This window comes from Aspergillus tubingensis, assembly GCF_013340325.1.
Source record: "Aspergillus tubingensis WU-2223L DNA, scaffold_3, whole genome shotgun sequence".
Classification (NCBI taxonomy): domain Eukaryota; kingdom Fungi; phylum Ascomycota; class Eurotiomycetes; order Eurotiales; family Aspergillaceae; genus Aspergillus; species Aspergillus tubingensis.
In genome coordinates this window covers 165,492-181,436 of record NW_023336277.1, presented here as the reverse complement: position 1 = coordinate 181,436, position 15,945 = coordinate 165,492, and the positions used below count along the sequence as shown (strand labels likewise).

At 50.7% G+C, this 15,945-nt stretch overlaps 4 protein-coding genes across 4 annotated transcripts; 2 read left to right on the top strand and 2 right to left on the bottom strand.

The window, feature by feature from the left end:
- Positions 1–943: 943 nt before the first annotated feature.
- Positions 944–3,068, bottom strand: AtWU_01269 (FAD binding domain protein; the record flags this gene model as incomplete). Its single annotated transcript, XM_035496383.1, has 6 exons — positions 944–1,823; positions 1,870–1,910; positions 1,956–2,191; positions 2,241–2,405; positions 2,462–2,711; positions 2,817–3,068. The coding sequence occupies 6 exons, from the start codon at positions 3,066–3,068 to the stop codon at positions 944–946; spliced, it is 1,824 nt and encodes a 607-aa protein (XP_035352276.1).
- Positions 3,069–7,518: 4,450 nt separating this feature from the next.
- Positions 7,519–9,824, top strand: AtWU_01268 (uncharacterized protein; the record flags this gene model as incomplete). Its single annotated transcript, XM_035496382.1, has 2 exons — positions 7,519–8,173; positions 8,245–9,824. 2 exons carry the CDS (start codon positions 7,519–7,521, stop codon positions 9,822–9,824), a joined length of 2,235 nt encoding a protein of 744 aa, XP_035352275.1.
- Positions 9,825–11,294: 1,470 nt separating this feature from the next.
- On the top strand, positions 11,295–13,060 carry AtWU_01267 (MFS transporter; the record flags this gene model as incomplete). The annotated part of the gene is made up of 5 exons (XM_035496381.1): positions 11,295–11,404; positions 11,457–11,518; positions 11,575–11,968; positions 12,025–12,084; positions 12,160–13,060. The coding sequence occupies 5 exons, from the start codon at positions 11,295–11,297 to the stop codon at positions 13,058–13,060; spliced, it is 1,527 nt and encodes a 508-aa protein (XP_035352274.1).
- A 465-nt stretch (positions 13,061–13,525) lies between these two features.
- On the bottom strand, positions 13,526–14,737 carry AtWU_01266 (uncharacterized protein; the record flags this gene model as incomplete). The annotated part of the gene is made up of 4 exons (XM_035496380.1): positions 13,526–13,931; positions 13,985–14,105; positions 14,179–14,363; positions 14,430–14,737. The coding sequence occupies 4 exons, from the start codon at positions 14,735–14,737 to the stop codon at positions 13,526–13,528; spliced, it is 1,020 nt and encodes a 339-aa protein (XP_035352273.1).
- Between the last annotated feature and the right edge of the window lie 1,208 nt (positions 14,738–15,945).

The window sequence follows — 15,945 nt, the reverse complement described above, 5'->3', positions numbered from 1 at the left end:
TCTGGAAGCTTGGATGTGGTCATTGTGATGGTAGTATTTCATTGTGGATGGTCTGGGTTCGGTCGGTTGTTGTACGGTGGCACTGTGCTTGACACTGGTGGATGAATGGCGGGGTTAGTGATCGATCAGATACTGTGTACAATGATAGGATGTTGATGTGATCTCCTTCCGTGCAATTGCCCTATAATGGAAGAGATGGAGACAATCCTTGTCGTTGCTGGACAGTCGAGATGAGGTCCGTCCGGTCTAGCCAGGGCCTCGAGATAGCACAGATAAGCTGTGGGGCAGCCTCACTCTGAGAAGAAAAAGGTGGACCTGATCTGCGTACAAAGCCTCATTCCCTCTCGGCGGTAGTGTTGTCTGTTGGATTATTAGAGGACACTGTTATGGGCCTCGATCAAAACATTTCTCCACGACTGTTACACTCATGACATCACCGTTGAACATCACCATTACCTCATCAACATCTCCTCCCAATCAAGCTGCATCATACCGTCCCCTGGGTCTGAAAGCCAATTTGAGCATTGGTTCCACAACTTCCCTGTCATCCATCCAGAGGGTCTCTGGGACTTCTGACTGGCAGGGCCCTTCTGCCGGAATACGGGACGAGAGAGCCGGTGCCCACGGGTGATCCCCGGTCTGTGCGATGTGCTGCCGTTGAGCTCTGGCCACTGACCATGCGTGCGCTATGTTGGGGATAGCATGTGCAAAGTACATAATTTCTGTCATTGATTATTGCTAGATTGTGTCGCATAAATGATTTGGTGCTAAGTATTTTCTATAGTCTCTCTATAGTGTCTTCTTTGTATCAGGCATGGATGCTACTAACAGAATGTATCCGTGCAACGCTCGGAATGCCATCACCGACATGCACCCCCGCCACCCCCATTTCACCGGTCGCGATCGACCAAATAGCAATCAATAGTAACAGAACCCGATCAAATCACTTCCTCCCGACAAATTGACCAAAATACTGGTCCAATGCTTCCACCTCTCCGAGGCTCCCTAACCAAGCAACATGTTGATCCGGACGGCAGAGGACCAGACACCCAGTCTCTCCTCGTATGCCATACCTTGCATAGGCATGGCCACAAGCTTCGCCGGATGAACCATCGTCCGCAAACACCCTCGAGTAATCCCAGCCCCATGTCTCATCGAATGGATGGAATATATCCGGTAGATCCAGAAGGTTCACAGAAGTCCTCGGGCTGGAATGTACCATAATCGTTTCGAGAAGGGGACAACACCGGGTCGATTTCAGGTCTTTGTGCAGACATGGCAGATGAGGTTGCTCATTGAATTGGCTCGCAAATTTGGCCAGTCGACTCTGGTTGCGCGATTCACGCAAGTCGCCTGGGAATACGAGCAGCCTCCATGCTCCATTACTGGTCAACCTGCTAACCAGCTGCATGCTGATCCCGTCGGCCTGGCCCACGACTGGATTTGATGACAGGCGCATACCGATCTTGATATTCGTTGCGACCGATGTATCCGTCTTTTTTCGGGCAATTAAATTATTCGAGCCATATGTCACCCCCGTTCCTGTCATGAAGTCGATGTATTGGCCACGGACGCGCTCGACACCTTCGGTGACGCTCGTGTCTTGTTCGTACGCTTTAACTAACTCGGTATCCAGCTTGAGCAGCTCTTCGCCAACTGGTCGTCGTTCCAATTCGTATGTATCGAGTATACTCGGAGAAGCTTCCCCCGTGATAACGGAGCATAGCTTCCACGTTAGGTTGTATGTATCCTGCATCGACACGTTCAGACCCTGACCTCCTTTCGGTGAGTGCGTATGCGCTGCGTCGCCGGCCAGGAAGATCCTGTTGTTATTAGCGTATGCTTGGGTCGACCAAAGAGTTCACCAACCTGTCATGTGGCCTATACGTTTCCGCTAAACGTTGACCTATCTATCCCCAGTCAGCTATGGCCACCTGCCTCCATTTAATACTCACCTTGTAGATAGACCACCAGTCGCAGTGCTTATAGGTCAAAGAGTAGGGCTTCATGACCTTCGCCATTGCTCCCACAATCTCATCCAGTGATACTTCTGACCGATCTTTGCCCTCCACACTCAGCCTCCCATCGCCTTTGGGATAGATGTAAAAGCGAACCAGCCGATTCTCCCTGGGTGCGGTCATGATGCTGCCACGGTCTCCGGCATGTATCGCACAGGACTGACGAATATCCGCTGAAACCTGTCAATCAAGCGAGCAGATGTACCAACTGACCAAACTTACGGAAATCAGTGATGGGGGCGATATCCACCACCCCCCAAGTGGTATCTCCAGAGCACACCCGCATCGGGACATGCAATTGCTCTCTAGTCCAGCTCCTCGCACCATCGCACCCGATAACATATCGAGCGCGAATGGTCTCAACATCACTGCAATGCCCATTGGCCCCTATAATATCATCCAAGTCAGCATGCAACCACCATCAAAACCAAGAATAATCAAACCATTCTGCCCAACCCTCTTCACACCCACAACAACCGGATACTCATCCTCCCATTCCTCTAGCAACTCCAACGTCTCCGCCTGTTTCCCATACTCCACCTCCACCCTTCCCCCCTGCTCTAACCTCAAATAATCCAAAATAATCTGCTCAATGATCCCCTGATTCAGCAACACCATATTATACCTCGACTTATCCGTTTGAGCCGAGTCCATCTTGTGCCTCGTTATCCCGCCCGTATGCTTATCATAGCCCTACGCAGCGCCCGAATTAGTGCTATGCTCTTTTTCCCCACGAGGATCTGAACTGGAGATAAAGCTGAATGCGATATAGTATATAAAAATTAATAGTTTATTTACCCAGAAACACATCTCTGCATGCTGCACACCTTTCCGTATTATCGGATCAACTACCCCGAAACTCTCTAGGATCTCGAGTGTTCGGCTCTGTATCCCGTCTGCGTGTCCGGTCGCTGTTCGGCCAGGGTGCTTGTCGATGATTCGGGTGGTCATGTTCGTATATTGTGAGGCCCAGCAGGCCGCCATGAGGCCGGCTGGGCCGGCGCCGATGATCAGGAGGTCGGTTGTAGAGGGGGAGGAGCTTGGTGCCATTGCTACTGGGTATCGTGTCATGCCATTGGATAGGTGGGAAATGATATATTATATGTAGATCCCAGGGTAGCCTGTACAACGAATGAGAATTGTGGTTTTACTTACGCTATATTGCAAGTCTATCGTAGGCAATTCTTGCGTTCCTGATGGCTTCTGATAAAGTACAGAAGTGGCGTCACAATTGAGTTCGGGCGTTTGGTTAAGGTGACTACCACATCGAAACGTCATGGATCGTCACCGTTAATGACTCTCTGTCGCCGAATTTCTTGATCATACTTGCTTTATTCCGGCTGCTTATCCTGAATATAGTTTCTATTGTGGATCGCTGGATTATTCTACATGTTGTAATTGATCGCCGTGTTCTTGGGGTGAGTTTGGCGCTGGGTTGAAGGTACTACCCAAACAGGCAACCCAACTATCGGATTTATTTTCCACTTCAACCTGCTACTACATCATTGGGGTGTTCAAACCTATTTAACGTTAGATCATGGCAGAAATGTTAAAAAAGCTAATCGCTTCGATAGAAGTCTCAAACTCACCCGATCCCACATGGTCCGATCGGAGTCGTGACCCTCGGGTATAAGTCACCGGTCGCATCGCACAGAGAAGTTGAAATGCGGCGCTAATGAAACGATAGCAATAAAACAAGAATGTTAACGCGATTTTTATGCGTCTGGGGTATCAACACGAAGCACATCATAGACAGTATGTGCCATATCAACTGTCAACGCCATCACGCGAACCGCACTATCAGCCCGACGATAAGTCCGACGAGAGCCCCAATGAGGATCCCACCAGCCGTATATAACAGCGAACGGCGCCACGACCAATTTACCCAGTGTAGCTCGATCGGTAACTGATAGCCTGGGTTAATGGGCGCGTTGGATTCAAGGGTTGGTCCTTTGGAGTAGCTGTCGGGCTGGGCAGAAGTCATGATTTTGTTCGGAGAATGTCCTATTTTGTCAAGGCTGTCAGTACTCGATGAGTTCAGATATCCCCGGGGCTAACATACGTACGGCACTAGCTTGCGAATGTTGTTTCAATGGTAGTCACCACAAGAAGATGCCGACAGCGGACCCCCTTCACTTTTGTAGTCAACTCAACCACCCGCATCTGCACCATTTCCGTATGACTTCGTCCACCATCCAAACAGGCCATACAGCATGCAATGCGGGGTGGGTTGAGTTGTGAGCCTACAGAAGTGCTGTCTTTCTTGGCTTCTTGGCATCGCATCTCATATGAGTGCCCTACGGGGATTTTGACTTCGACGGTTCTTTGAACCCGTAGTTGTAGGCGCCCGGCTGTGGGTCATATCGAGTTCGTTGCTGAATAGTGGGAATGGGATCATACACTAAGGATGGGTCCCGCAGAGGCTCATATGGATCTGCGTTCTCATTTGTAGTCACTGGAGGTAATGTCTCGGAGGACAAGAGACCGGGCAGTCATAGCAGGACAGATTAGAGGCGCTGGTTCAGGGCCCATCCCCTGCTGCCAAGCGTATAGACAGAGATGGTAAAAGCCAGGGGTGTCCTAGCAGCTTCTGTCAGTTGACAACGCGCATGGTCGGAATAACTATTGCGTATGCCAAGGAGTAGCGCCCTGCCACTTTGCGGAGATCAATATAAAAAAAATCCTCGTGTCGATGTTTGGGGGCTTGGTTACTACTAGGCCTGATGCTATGCTGATTTTGAAAGTAATGGCGGCTGATAGTTATTGTCAGAGAGCATCACAATAACTAGATGTATATATGTAATGTTGATTCTTTCAGGTCTGATATCTCACTATCGCGGTCGTCTTAGCTTATAATCGTAGATCGATTTCTACGCCGCAGTTGGATGAGAACATCATCCCACAGGGCTGCAGTGGAATAGAAGAAAGACCAGACATCCTCGATGCCTCAGTTATAGAAAATAACAGCCCATTTTTGGGTGGACCCGGCCAAGAAACCGTGGCAATTCGGGAAAGTCGTCTCGGTCTCTTGGTCAACTTTGCGCAGCCCCACGGCAGGGAGATTGAACATGTCGCCGATTTGAAAGCAAGGACTGTTGTTAGAATACACACAAACATCGAGAGCAACGGTCCAGTCGGCTGAGAGACCGAGTAATCCGAACATGCCGCTTCGTCGAATTCGCGTGGCTTGCAAGGAATGCACTGCCCGACGAGTAAAACCCTCAATCACAGATCGGCCACCCTAAGATAATAGATATTGGGCCGAAGAGCCAGTAGACTTACGGGGTGCCTTTGCCATGCCATTTTGAGGAATAATAGACCAGCTTATCCGGGTTTCTTTTCCGAAGCCATACACCCAGTATACCCCATGTTGGAACGCCAGGCCTTCACGCGATTGTATCTTCGTAGAAAACCCTCCCCATCCTGCAAGGTATTTTACTCCTTGGCGTTACGATCGACAGCAAGATCTTGGTCTAGCAAGTGGGATTTACCGACCATGCTACCGCGAGAAAGGCACGTTATCTCCGAGCAAAGGCATTGTACGATGGAGATTAGAACGATTCCACAATTTTTAAGGCAGCCTTGCTTCTACTCGGGTTCTGGTGAACAGGCCCAGGGGAACAGAAAGATTCCTTGTACTGCATAGAGTGCGCAGCAATACTGGCTCAGTCGATTGGAATGCATTTGCCGTACGTTGCGTCAACCTTGTCATTTGGCGGCTATATCGAGGTACTGTGTCAGCACATTCCCGTGCGCTATGGGTCACTCGATAAGATCCTTGCCAAAGCGAATTTGGTGGCCGATCCAGGTAAGATACTTCTGATTCCACATGTGATACTTATGTACTAATTGAACTAGATCCGTGATTCACACACATCTGCAGCTTTTGGACAGCCGTGTCGCAATCGACACGAGAACTTTGATGTCGACCTGCCGACTGAGGACGTCTTTAATGACTGACAGTGGCTATGACGATACTTTATCTCTCCCCAGCAGGGCTTTCACCCATCAAACCTTCTATATGTGACCAAATCAGCAACAATTCGTTAGTCACTCTACCCTTTTGATCACATATCCCACACAATAACTTACAAATCCCAAAGATGTATATATATTCATCAGCCGATTCAGTCCCCGCAGGCCCGCGCCCGAGAAAATCAGAACAGAATTATTGCCCAGAAGGCTCATACAATGGGATCTTAATTTGCCGGATCAGCTGCAGCACTGGCCCCGGAAGGTTGCGTCGTCTTTGACATGCAGCAATAGGTGCAATGTGGAGCATTAGGTATGTGTATAGCGCTTATGTGAAAAGCAGATGACCTCGCCATCTATTGCGGGGCAAGTCTGCCACACCAGAGTCAGACTACAGCCAGCTAAGGGTTACATTGCCTGACACTCGCTTATGAGAACATCGTGAGTTGAGGATCAGTGACATCCGTGCGAAGAATGGGGTTGTAATGGCGCCTAGAAGCGTATACATGCTGGAAGAGCTCGGTTGGTTCCGAATCACGTTCACTCCTGGGGAGGAAGCCTTGAAGGAAGGATTAGAGTTGCTGTTGAGATCCATCGCAGAGGCTGAGGCGGAAATTTGTGTGAAATGAAGGACTATGCCGTTTGAAGTATAGTGAAGCGCATTGATTGCTATCTCGGTCCGCAAACCACACACATTTACCACTTTTCACCAACCTTGTTTGCCTTTAATGTCCCACAATCCCCCTCCGCTCCTTGCATTGCTGCCTGTGGTGCTGTCATCTTTATTTGGTTACCTAAGTTGCACTCTCTAGATATTTCCATTTTCTCATCGTCTGTGTTATCGTGACCGCGATCAAGCCCAATCACCTTGGACCATCTTTCCTATTTATAGGCTAGTCCGGACAGGGATTCCTTCTCGCCTCTGGCCGCGATAATGACTTGGTCGCATTAGGGCATAGTACACAGTTACACTATAGGACACACCCTGGCAGATTGCAGGTTCCCCTCTCTCTTTGGGTAACGATAGGACCAACTGGAAGATCAGGCTGAGAGCCGGACTAAACACAGACCCACGGCGAAGGCGGGCGCAGACATGAATGGTGCAACCAGGGATTCTAGATCGAAGCGACCCCACCAAGGGAGATTAAAATCATGTACAAGCATATCCCAATTGTATCTAGCTAGGTAGCTAGGTTGCTAACCAAGTGACTACTGTGTGGCACAGTCGCGCACCAGCTGAATGAGCCACGACCCTGGTTCCCACACAACCAGCATCCTGACGGGCCCTTCACCCGAGCCTCACACCAACAAGGACCCCAACCGATCGCAAATGGCCCCCAATTCACTAAATTGAAGCCAACTCATCTGGCGGACAAAATAACAGGGATTAGCTGGACTAGCTGGTTTAAATGCCCATCTGCCATGCACCGCCCCTTAAAAACCGTTGGCCCAGGAAGCCTTTCCTCCTCACTTCTTCCCTCCAAGAAAAACAAACCCCCAAACTGTCTGCGTCTGACCTCAGCCAACCATGGCTGCCAGGTCGTCGGATGGGCTTCGTCTCCTGTCCGATGTCAATATCCCGGACGCAAGATTGCATGACGACTCATCCGGCGAGGACGATAAAAGCGTAATCGATCTGCGCGATCTTGGTCCGGGGCCACGCGATTCGTTTCGTAGTGACTTGACCGATACACCACCCAAAGGTGTCGATCATGGCGATCAACCTCATTCTCTGCCACTGCCGACCAATAAACCCAGGCGTCGGTGTTCAGGTCTCTTCGTCACTCTTATCGTGCTGGGCGTGTACACCACTATCTTATCCGGCATCTTCTTCGTCGTCGCGTGTATCAAGCCCTACTATGGCAGCTTGATCGGCAACAATGCCGGACTCACTGCCTCGTCCGCATCCTTGCTGAGCGCCCTGTTAGCTAAAACAATCGAGCTCTCCTATGTCACAGTTTGTGTTGCATTCCTGGGCCAGCTGTTGAGTCGGCGGGCTCTCGCGCATGGGTCCGAGGGCGTCAGCATCGCTGACATGACGCTGCGAACCTGGATCACGCAGCCGGGGTCGCTGCTGATGCAGTGGGATGTGCTGCGCTATGTCGGGTGGACGACGCTTGGCGGACTGACGCTGATTGTCGCTCTGGTTGCAATGCTGTATACCACTGCTGCTGAAGCCCTAGGTTGGTCACTCTGTCCCCTAACTAATAACGGTAGACCTACTTTCTGACTGTCTGCACTCCTCCGACTGTAGTCTCTCCAAGCTTGGTTATGGGCCCCGTCCAACCCCGACTTCTGCAGGGCAATGTCTACACCGAATACTCCAACCCTTATTACTTGGAAGACGCCTGCCAGACTCCAATCACAGTCGATGTTGACCCGACACACTGGAATGAGACCTGTCTCGAGATGGAGATAGCCGGCCGCTCATACCACGACTACTATCAATACCTGCAAGGTTGGGCCGAAATGCTGAAAGCCGGAAATAGCACCTCAACCGCCCTCGCTTATCGCCCGCAGCCGCATGCCTTGCTATACGACAACACCACAGTGACCGGTCGCTGGATCGAAATCGTCAACACAACCGCCCTATCCGAACAACATGGTCGCGTCGTCAACAACATCACTGCCGCCTACCCGCACGGAGGCCTCTTCGCCGCTGCACGCAACCCCGCGAATAAGATCCAACAGCCCGTTGACATGTCTGGAGAGGGCAAGTACATCATCCAAGCCTCTCTCCCATCGCCCGCTATCAATGTGATGTGCGTCGGCATGTCGCACGACGAGCTGAAACCCCTCATCTACACCGAGTGGCCCAACCATGAGCCCTTCAACGCATCGACGTGGGCAACCGCCGCACCAACATACTCAATCAACACTAACCGCACCGTCGTCGATGACCTCTTCGGTTTCAGCGAAGACCAAGGCGCCCCTGTTTTCCCCATCTACCCCGAAGCCTACAACACCATCCTAAACCCCAAAGTCGACAACACAACCTCCATCTACATATTAGGCAGTGCTCCTCTAGGCCACGACCCGAAGTACGTCCTCTGCGGACTGCGCGGGAAGCTTTCAGGTCGCTGCTCAGCGCAGTACCAGGTCGATCCGAGCGGCGGGGATTTGAGATCACGCTGCGAAGACGCTGCCGACACGCTGCAGTACAACCGGATACATCCTAACACGTCGGAGGATCAGTACCTGATAAATTGGAAAAGCGTGGCATGGGAGTGGGCAGACACGGTGACTCTCGCGTCAGGCATCATGGGTGACGACGCCGCTATTGAACGCACGATGATGGAATTGGTTCCGAGCTTCGATAACACCACTAATAGCTCTTCCCTGGATCCTCGACTTCCCTCGCTCAGTGAAGCTTTGGCCGTCTTAGCAGGGAGTACCGCCCTCCTCGGTAGCCAATACTCTCCATTTGTTCCCGATTGGAATTACTCCGAGCCTAGTCTAGATACCCCTGTCGTGCAGGTGTTCAACGCGACACTGCAGTCTGCGGGCTATGCGTCTGGCCGGACGAGTGACTGGCAGCAGGTGTTCTATGTCATTCTGGCTGTGGTCTTCCTGACGAACATCATGTGTCTGGGGTTCATTCTCTTCCAAGGACGTGGGCAGTTGGTGACAGATTTCACGGAACCACCGAATCTGTTCGCTTTAGCTGTGAATAGTCCGGGAACTGTGCATGCGTGGTCTGGAGCGCAGCTGGGAGCGGCGGGGACCCCGCGTTTGCGCGATCGATGGCATGTCGATATGCGCGAGGAGAGCGGGCATTATTATATTCGTACCCGCGGACAGTTGCAGCACTTTGAGGATAGGACGGCGAACTAATGGATATGATGTGATGATGTGAGGGTGGTTGAAGCTTTTCATTTATATTTACTGCATTGCAGGTGTTGGCGAATAGCGTTTATTGCATTGGACAGATAGTATTGTAATAATGAATCGAGATCACGGACGACTTTCCCCTAATTGTGTTCGATGCTCGGAGTTGATTTGTCATGTCACCTACTCACCGTGAGGATTAAACCACTTGATAGCATAAAAGCCTCGGTTCAAATGAGAGAGTCAGCCAGCCAAAGATCCTCAGGAATTCCCAAAGATATGGCGGACGGCGGATGGGTATGCAAGGGTGGTCCGCGGGGCTGGTTCTGCCTTTCGTGTTCTCGGACAGTAACCATGAGATCGATCCTGAGGCACCACGGATGGATGAGGAGGTGAAATCCTCGTTCGTCCGAGCGCCCGGAGCCGAATAAAGACATTTCTAGCGATATACCGGAGATACTACGGACGACGACCTGGTTAGTCTCCGAGAATCACAGATTGTTATTGAATCGTCTATCAATGCGAGTGTCACGATTAGGAGAGTTCCATAGTTGTGGAGAGAATGATGTCTGCTGGGTATCCCTCAGGAAGCTCAAAGACCGCGGGTTCTAAAATAGAAACCGAGAGGAATTGTTGGTCCTGATAGTAGCATTCCAATGGTGGGTCGAGATAAGACGGGCTGCCAACTCGATAACTTCCAATTCTCAGTTACATGCTCGTTTGAAGAGCTTCGTCAATACTTATTGTGAGATTCTACTCAAAATCCTTTCATGCAGCAGTCAGCTGTATAGCATTAAAAGCATTGATTGGACCCATGCCCATTGCTGCCTTTGTTGCGAACTCTAATAAGCCCAAGAATATGTGCTGTTGTGTTTAGTACTATTGAACGATTCAATGTAAACGTGGTGTCTCATTGGCCGACAACTTACATATGCCGCATACATCTATCCATTCGGGTTATTTACAATGATAGTCTGCAATGCCAACCTCCACAGACTGTCACACCGACGAGAACCATCACAGATCCCCCTAAACAAGTATCTTCACCTGTTGATTGCGCTGAGATAGCTTCCTATCCTCAGCTCATAATATAGCCAGTGTCTTTTGTAGTTTGTCTTCCTTTTTCCAGCACCCCCCACACATAGGTACCCGTCCATATCGATACTGTGCTTTTCTATGGAGAAAGGACGGCATGACACCCAGCTCATCATGGATCGGAGAATCGATAGTTGTCCAACCCTGCATTCCGCTTGGGAGAAGATCGACAGAAAATCTGCATTCCGCCAGCTCATCCTTGTCCACCCCTTGCGTCATTCATCGCTTACCTTTAACATCCTCAGCTCAGCCTCACCTGGTCCTCTGAGATATAGTCAAGCTTCATAGCTGCAGATCCCCCTCAAGGACTGCATACTGTTATTCTCCCAGCATCAGATTTCCAACGCAACAGGCAGTCTAGTTGCTCCACCCCGCAGCAAGATGGACTCGCCAGAAAGCGCACCCCCAGGGCACGGGGATCATCTCCCGGGGACTGAGATAATGCACGATAGGGATCCCCACCTGGTTCATGGATCTAAAACTGGGATAGTGTGAGCGGTGTTTCTCGAGCCTAGATGTACAACAGTAGCTCACCTCCATAAGTCTCGTCCCTCAGCCATCAGAAGATCCCTACGATCCGCTCAACTGGGCGCCGAAATGGAAGTGTAAGTTTCACAAACAATCCACGCAATAAGCCACGCTCATCATTCCCCAATGACAGACTTAGCTATAATGTCCCAGCTCGTGACCACATTCGTATCAACAGCGTCAGCATTATCCATGAGCCCAATGTTTCCTGCCTTCTCCGATACCTTCGATCTGAATAACACCCAACTTCTGCTCATCACCGGCGTGTGTATCCTGTCGTTTGCCTATGTCAATTTAATCGTCGTTCCGTGTGCCAATATATTCGGACGTCGCTTTGTTTTCATCGCTTTCTTGTCGCTTAGCGTCGCCTCTTATGTGTGGGAGGCTCTCGCCTCCTCCTATACGAGTTTCATTGTGGCTCGAGTCGTGAACGGAGCAGGGGCTGCGGTCTGCGAGACCGTACCCATGCAGACAGTTGCAGATCTCTTCTTCTTGTATGAGCGAGGACGATGGACCGTAGCCTTTTTGTAAGTTGGAAGACTGACAAAACACAAAGGCTATTTAACTGACAGAACAATTATAGTACCGCGGCCTCGTTTGGCTCTTTCCTCGGGCCGGTCATCTCAGGGAATATCACGCAAAGGTACTGTCCCCCGGTCATTTATCACGCTCAGTTGGCATTATTGTAAGTCTGAATGGCTGACTCATGGAATATCAGATTCGGATGGCGTAGCTTCTTCTGGCTATCAATGGCCATGACCTGCTTCAACATCGTCACTATCCTCCTCTTCTGCCCGGAGACGAAATACCACCGTGACCCCGCGTCCAACCCCCCCCGACATACGGCGCACACATCTCTGAAACCAGACACTGAAGGGTCCCCCACAGACACCAGCCCGACCGTAGACTCAAAAGAAATCTACTCAACCCAACCACTACCCCTCAAGCCCGGTACCGGATCCCCGTGCAGCACCCAATACAAGCTATGGCAACCCCCCGACCCGCAATGGAAAGCCTTCATCCTGCGAGACACCCTAACCCCATTCCGCATATGTCTCTACCCGATCATATTCTGGGCCGCGATGGCTATCTCCGGCGTCGCGAACTTTGTTCTCTTCTGGAACCTCACTGAATCTTCTGTCCTCGGTGCCCCGCCCTATAATTTCAACGCCTCGCAAGTGGGTTACTCCAACTTCGCCTTCTTGATCGGTTGCATAATCGGGCTTGTCACGGCGGGGCCATTGTCTGACTGGGTTGCGGTGAAGGCAACGGAGCGGAACAAGGGTGTTTATGAGGCGGAGATGAGATTATTGGGTCTTATTCCCTTTGCTGCGTTACTACTTTTGTCGGTGTTGGTCGGGGCATTTGCCATCCTGGATTTATGGCCCTGGCCTGTTCTGCTGGTGTTTGGGTTCGGACTTAGTGGACTGGTTGTCTCGCCGATTTGTAGCATTGCTGTTGCTTATGCGGTGGATTCGTATAAACCTGTTTCTGGGGAGATCATGGCAGTCATCACAATTATTAGGAACACTTTTGGGTTTAGTATGAGTTATTGGGTGCCGCCGTTGGCGGAGAGGAAGTTGGGGTATTTTTGCCTGCTATGGTGCAGTTGGCGCTAACGTTTGGGCCGTTGGTGTTGGCCGTGCCGATGTATCTTTTTGGGAAGAGGTTGCGGGTGTGGACGAAGAATTCGAGTGTGCATTTGTATGGGGGATGATAGGGTTGTTCCACTTTCTGATATACAATATATAGTAATTGTTGTTTTTCAGCCTAGTACTTATTTGCACTGCTTCGGTGTAGGTCATTGACTGACGTATTCCGGAAATGGTGTAATATTTCTAAACTATCAGGTACACCAAGCTGAGTAACTGTATCTTCTCATAATTGCTGCTGCTCCAATTTCAGTAGCTACTGGGTATCCCGAAAATCTCCCTGTCCAGAGGGCACTGCGCATGGCGGACCCGGATGTGCACTATGGGCTATTAAAGTGGGTCCGCCGTCTTCGCTATATACATCAACTCGTACTATGTACTATGCATAGATCATGTCTGATCCTTCTATATGCTACAAGCTCTTTAATTGCTTCATTCTGGACCATTGCGAACAAGGTGTCCGTCGCTGTCGTCGTTCAGGTCCCGATCGGCCATAGTAGTGGATAACGCTCGATCGGTTATTGTCGTGGAGAGTGTCTGATCATCCGTACGGGATTCCTCTACATCCACAGTCTGCATGATTATGATGCTGTCGACCGCTCGTGGGAATCTCTTCGGGGGTGGTTGCGTAGGGTGTGGGGGCGTCTCTGGCTGCCTGGCCCGTCGGAGGCTGTACAATGTGGGCACGTTGGCAACTAGGGCCGAAAGAAGTTCCTCTATGGGGCTCAATATTGTCTGCAAGGAAGTGTCGAGTGAACCTTGGTGGAATGGGAAACGAAGAGCAGAAATCACCACGAGGACTATGCCGATGGAGAAGAGGCCAATGAGCTGGGCCCGTCTTCGCATCGGTTAGTATGGATGAGAATCGTTGGTGTCAACATTCGAACTCACTTGTACCAGGGACGCCTAATCTTAAGAAGCCAGTGAATCGGAAGAATAATCAGCATTAAGTCGGTGACACAGTTGAAAACGGCATGGGCCGATATGTGGTATGTCGATCTGATACAAGGACCTGGAATCGAAGAGTGTACAGGTTAGATATTCTGACTAAAACCAAAATAATTTATACCTCGCGAAGTACACACCTGGATCGGGATAGACCTGGAAGTACAGACTCAGTGGTCTGCATACGGTGAGGAAGAGAAGGAGCAACGTTATATAGGTGACGCATAGTATGGCCCACATAACGCGAATCCATATGTATGGCCACGGAAGCACCCCTAGAAGTCGGTTGATGAAGCAGAGAACGACGGCCTTCTGGCACCAAATACTCGACGGTCTCAGTACTATACATCATGTGTGCCACGCATGTCCGCGTGTTCGGATGCTTACTTACTAGGTGAAGTAGATGATCGCACCAGCATAAGTGACTTTGCTGCTCATCTGGGAACGCTTAATATCGGCGCGACTCGGTACTTCGCCCGCCATATATGTGACGGCAACGTTACCAAGCGTCCCGAAAACAAGAGTGATATTCATGATATAGACCAAAAGAAGGCAGCAGAAAAGGGTTATGTAGTCGCTGATGACGAAGGACTGTCGTCGATAGCGGCGCATATAGAGCCGGAGGCCCATGATGCTGATTGCCAGCGTCGCAAGCAGGTACCCCACGATGATGGCGGCATCGCCCCCAGAATTGCTCATTGTGAAGCTTTACGGGACAAGCCTGGACTCATAAACGGGGAAACGGGTACTGGACAGGGGGTTTATATTCAGGTGATGGTCCGGGAGACCTCGAGCATCCCAGTCTGGCCGAGACAAAGAAAGTTTAATTTGGAGCTGCCTCGGAGTCCCAGCCGGATCATAGTTGACAGCTCCGATTCCAAATATATTGCAGATGGTAGCTCGATATTGCTGGAAGTTCTTGAGAGAAAGTGTCGGTAGAATCTAAGGTGTTGGGTTTGACCTAGATCTAACAGTGGGTCTTTGAAGACTATCGGGGACCAGCGCATCCTCGTCGATGAAGATCCGCTTCTCGGGGACTCTTGGTAGGCTCGGTTGTGTCACCTTTGAGTGTGCCATGGGACGATTAGATTCCAGCCTGGCCATAATTTCTGGGAAGCTCAATCTCAGAAAGGGAAAGGAGTGACTCAGCATTTCCCTTCAACACCCCCCCTCCCCCCCAGGCACGGGAGGGATCAACCTTATCCGAGGCCCATGCTCCGACCCAAACATCAACGAGGGCGTCCAAGCGCTCAATAAACTCTTCGTATCACATCAGCCAAGACAATTCAGACAAAGAAACTGAGTAGCTCAGCCAGTTTGAGGGCAGCCACGGGCTATAATACCTTTTCTCCAGCCAATGCATAATGCTACCCGACCATAAGTTCGTTCCAGATAATAGGTCCCTCAGCACCGCATGCATCCACCTACGCCTGAAACAGAGGGCTAAGAAGTCCAGACCCGGCTGTGTAGCCTCGTAAACGGCCAACCCCGAGCTCCAGTCTCCTCCGCGGGCTTCCGACTTCGTTCAACAGCGGTGTTTGGGTCGATGAGCTAAGACGCTGTAGGCTTTGGAAACGTTTGACGCTCGGGTCAATGTGATACCCCCTCTTTTCCTGCAGACCAGGTGACTAGGAATCAAATGCAGGGAAGCTGGATGGTCATGGATTCACGTAAATATCTTCGGCGATGGCAAAGCTGTGAAGTGCCGAGTCAGGGGGTAGACAGCGGCAGCCACCACTTTGGGTAAACTGATGCGAGTCTAAGGCGTTAGTCTAGTTAGACTTGAGGATATTTCTATCACTTTCTCCTCGGAAAGACCGCTCTTCGAGTCAGTCACATCACCAGCGGACGAACGAAAGTACCACCCAAATCCTCCACCTTCAGGGGTAGCCACTTTCTCCCTCTTA